This window comes from Lygodium microphyllum, chromosome 25, assembly GCF_053477565.2.
Source record: "Lygodium microphyllum isolate KBCC chromosome 25, Lygodium_microphyllum_v1.1.10, whole genome shotgun sequence".
Lineage (NCBI taxonomy): Eukaryota > Viridiplantae > Streptophyta > Polypodiopsida > Schizaeales > Lygodiaceae > Lygodium > Lygodium microphyllum.
The window spans coordinates 126718288-126722419 of record NC_141159.1 but is presented as its reverse complement, the minus strand read 5'-3'; the positions used below and the strand labels follow the sequence as shown (position 1 = coordinate 126722419).

The window sequence follows — 4132 nt, the reverse complement described above, 5'->3', positions numbered from 1 at the left end:
CTCAACTAGATTTGCACTATCTTAAGACTAGAAGTGGATCTCAAACAACCGGTTCAGTATTAGGTAACATTATTTGTTGAATTTAAATGGAGATGAGGTTGTATTTGAAATAGGGATGGCTTAGAACCTTGTTGAAGTCAACCTGAATTGTGCTATGTTAGTGAAGAGAAGGCTCAGCTTTAAGGTCACATCTCATGTAACACTGCTAACTTCAATGTAATGGACATGAGGCTCAACTTGGAACTTGAGTCTCATGAAATGCTATTGCCTTAAGTTTTGAACTTCATATCACCTTGTGTTCTTATCCCTTTAATGTCAAGTTCAATGTGCAAAATTTTCAAATTTATTCATGTTTTCTCTCACAAACCCAAGCTTAAATTTCAAGGACCTAAGCTCAAAGCACGAATATCTAATATATGAGCCATCTCTCTCTCTCTTTCTCTCTCTCTCTCTCTCTCTCTCTCTCTCTCTCTCTCTCTCTCTCTATAGATATTATACATACTTGATGGCCCTTTTTATGTGTAACTATGTCTATGTGGATTGGATTCTCATGTTGAAAAGTGGTTTGAAGAAGAGGAGCAGGAATATTAGGAGGAACAAAACAATGAGAAATAGAAGAGAAGGTGCCAAGTTCTTCCAAAATCAACAAGTAAATATAGAGTCAAGATCATGGATGATCCTCTTTGGTAACCCATGGAGTCTAAAAGCGTATCCATAATCATCAACATAGGGTAAATTATCCTTGAACTCGACGTAACCCAACTACAAAATCCATATTGATGAACTCCCATTTCTTCTGAGGGATGTCAAGCAACTAGAGGTTTCCAAACATTTTGACATGCTTAGCTTTAACCCATGGGAAGTTTAAACATTTAGTAACATACTTGAATACATCACCCCTTAGCTTTTCCCAATGATAGCTCTTTGTTACGGCATTGAGCATCTTAGGATCTCCAAGTGTCTCCAAAACTTGAGAGGGGCATCTCTCTCTTTCTCTCTCTCACCCACTTGTACATATTCTACATGATGGTCGTGTTTTATGTGTAATAACTATGTTTATGTGGATTGGGTTCTCATGTTGAGAACCGCTTCGAAGAAGAGGAGGACGAAAATAACGAGAACTCAAAATGAAATAGAAGAAAAGGTGCCAGGTGGCTTGCAAATAATTTTGAGATTTTGGAAATATAGCAATGTTACCTACACGTCTAAACGAATAAGGCTGGTTTATCAGGAAGTACTTAGCGTGTGGGATTAAACGTCTTGGTCCACATTGAAAAGCCAACGCGAAAAATGGCCAGAAGGACGCTGTTACTTTTCGGACGCTTTTCGCCTTTGAAAAGCGCCTACTGCGGGAGTGAAATTCACGGTCAGGACTCAGGTTTCGGAATGGAGTGTCGATTTATAATCGGGGTCGGGGAGGGGAGCAAATCAAACAGAGACGCACGACACCAGGCCTAACAGAAGAGAGCGAGAACCAACCAGCGATGGCGAGCACGAAGATGCTCCTACCAGCGACCCTTCTTTTTCTTGTTGCACTTACAACAGTCTCGGAGCAGGGCTGCGAGGCTGCCCAGCAGCAGCTACTACTCACAGCAAGGCGGCTGGGACCAAAACCAAACTCAATATCGACCGTAGAAACTAGATATTCGCAGCTAATATCGCAGGCGGCCGATCCGTCATCCTCATCTGCATCTGCGCCATGCCCCGCCTTCTCTCCCGTGTTGGCCTTCGGCGACTCCACCACCGACACCGGCAACAACCCAGGCTTGATCGCATCCAGCCTCCCCTACGGCTCCACCTTCTTCCACGAGGCCACGGGGCGCTGGAGCGACGGCAGGCTCATGGTGGACTTCCTGTGCCAGGCTCTCGGGGTGCCTTTGTTGCCCGCTCACCTGCGGCAGCAGCAGAATACGAGTACTAGTACTATGTCAGAAGCTGCACCGTCGACCGTGCAGAACGAGAACTTTGCGGTTGCGGGAGCCACGGCTCTAGACTTAGCCACTCTCCAGCAGCTCGCAGGCGTAAGCTCAAGCACTCCCGACTCTCTCGACGTCCAGGTGGGATGGTTCCTGGCGGACCTTGAAGCAGCCAGTAGGCGCACCTCCGCGCCCGTCGATATGACCAACGCTCTGGTGTACATCGGCGAGATCGGGGGCAACGACTACAACTACGCTTGGTCTTCGCCGCAGCCCGACTCCTCCTCTGTCGCCGCCATGGTCCCTTCCGTGGTGCAGAAGGTGGCCCGCCAGCTGGAGGACCGCATCCTCAACACAGGAGTCAAGAGAATGGTGGTGCAGGGGGAGTTCCCCATGGGCTGCATGGCCACGTATATGTCTCGGTTCTCCTCCTCCACGCACGACTCCCACGGTTGCATCGCCGACGTTAGCGCCGTGAGGTTGCATCGCCGACGTTAGCGCCGTGAGCGACCGGCACAACCAGCTCCTTACCGCCGCCCTCCACGACATCGCCTCCCGCCATCCTGGCGTAGAGATCGTCTACCTTGACACATCGGCTGCCTTCCTGCACGTGCTCGACCACGCCTCCGACTACGGGTTCACCAACACCCAAGGGGCCTGCTTCCCACGCTTCATGCCCAGCTCCTCCTTCAACCCAGTCAGCCCGTGCACTGACCCTAGCACCTTCATCAGCTGGGATGGGCTCCACCTCACAGACGCCATGTACGGAGCCATGATGGACCTTATGCTCAAAGACCCTGCCTTCTCCTCCCCCACCCCCTCACCCAGCTTCCTCACCACCGCAGCTGCCACTTGCGGTACTCATTGATCTCATGAGCATGTACACGAAGTTACAGCACCACAGCTTCTGTTCTGCCCCTCTCGGCATGCAGAGCTGCTGTACTACATAATTGTATTTTTTAAGAGTGGGAGCAAGTGCCGTCTCATATTGCGCATATACATATATATATATTCCCAAGTTCTCATTAAATAATTGCAATCCGCCTTCCAATTCTCTCTCTCTCTCTCTCTCTCTCTCTCTCCCCACGTTTAAATCTCGACCATATGGGAGCTTTTCTCATGGATCTCTCAAGCTTTGCATGCAAGTGGCAATACATGGTAGTGCAAAATTACATGCACGAAATGTATCCTTCGGTGAACTTCGCTCTTATTCCATTCCCATCAAAGCTGAGTGCTTTTCATATCCTAACATTGGCCGGTTCGCTAGTAGTAGTTTAGCATACGGTTTGCTAGATCCTCACAGAACTCCAATTGCATAATTGAAAAGCTTAACTTTGGCTTTAAGTGGTAAAGTATAATTGTTGGAATGAACTAATGGTGAAGTGTGTACACTTGTCAGATGTAAATGTGCTCTACATTGAATAGTTGCATGTGTGTGACTCTTCACATTCAAGCTACACCTATTATATTTGTCTCTATCATAATAATGAACACAACTATTATTCTAAGCATGCTTTGTCTGTGAGCAATGTCGATGCAGCGTTTTCACCCAAGGATCTCTAGGTGGTCTCGCTTTCTTTTGAAATGATTGGCGAGATAAACTTGACAAGTTTTATGTTCCACGTGTTGCGTATCATTCCCAGTCTGCTCTTGAATGAGCTCTTAGTGCTGTCTTGAGCCTTTATTAGGCTATCTTTAGGCTTTTGTGAGCGTGTTGGAATGATTCGCTCTTTTGATCATGCTGAATTTGGAGCAGATGATCAACCTATCAATGTTGGAAATGATGATGTTGCTTGCATCTAAAATGGTGGTCAAGGTTTTTTGCAAGCAATGAGGAGGATATTGCAACCCATATCCCTTACCTTTATACTGGAGATCAAGTTCAGGCTCCTCATTATAGGGGTGTTTTTGCCACATATGACAATGGTATTGGTTGTGGCCCTAATGCTATTACAAATGCTTCCAAATTGGTAAGTGGATACCAAATGATTGATTGTGGATCTATGCACGATATGTCTGAAGTGGCTATTACATTGGATTCTTCAAACATCCAAGGAAAAAAACAGGCCAAAGTTATCCATGATGATCTAGGAGATGAATTGTTTAATGATATTAATGTTTTATATGTTGCAAATCAAATGGTTTCTCAACAACCTCATCGTTTGGATCCTTCTGAAGATGGTGCACAGCATAATGTGGTTCTTGATGCCACAAGT

At 46.4% G+C, this 4132-nt stretch overlaps 1 protein-coding gene across 1 annotated transcript; it reads left to right on the top strand.

Moving 5' to 3' along the window:
• Window positions 1-1484: 1484 nt before the first annotated feature.
• LOC148014723 (GDSL esterase/lipase At3g48460-like) lies at window positions 1485-2784 on the top strand. The gene is made up of 2 exons (XM_087666585.1): window positions 1485-2372; window positions 2410-2784. The coding sequence occupies exons 1-2, from the start codon at window positions 1485-1487 to the stop codon at window positions 2782-2784; spliced, it is 1263 nt and encodes a 420-aa protein (XP_087522711.1).
• The last annotated feature ends 1348 nt before the right edge of the window (window positions 2785-4132 follow it).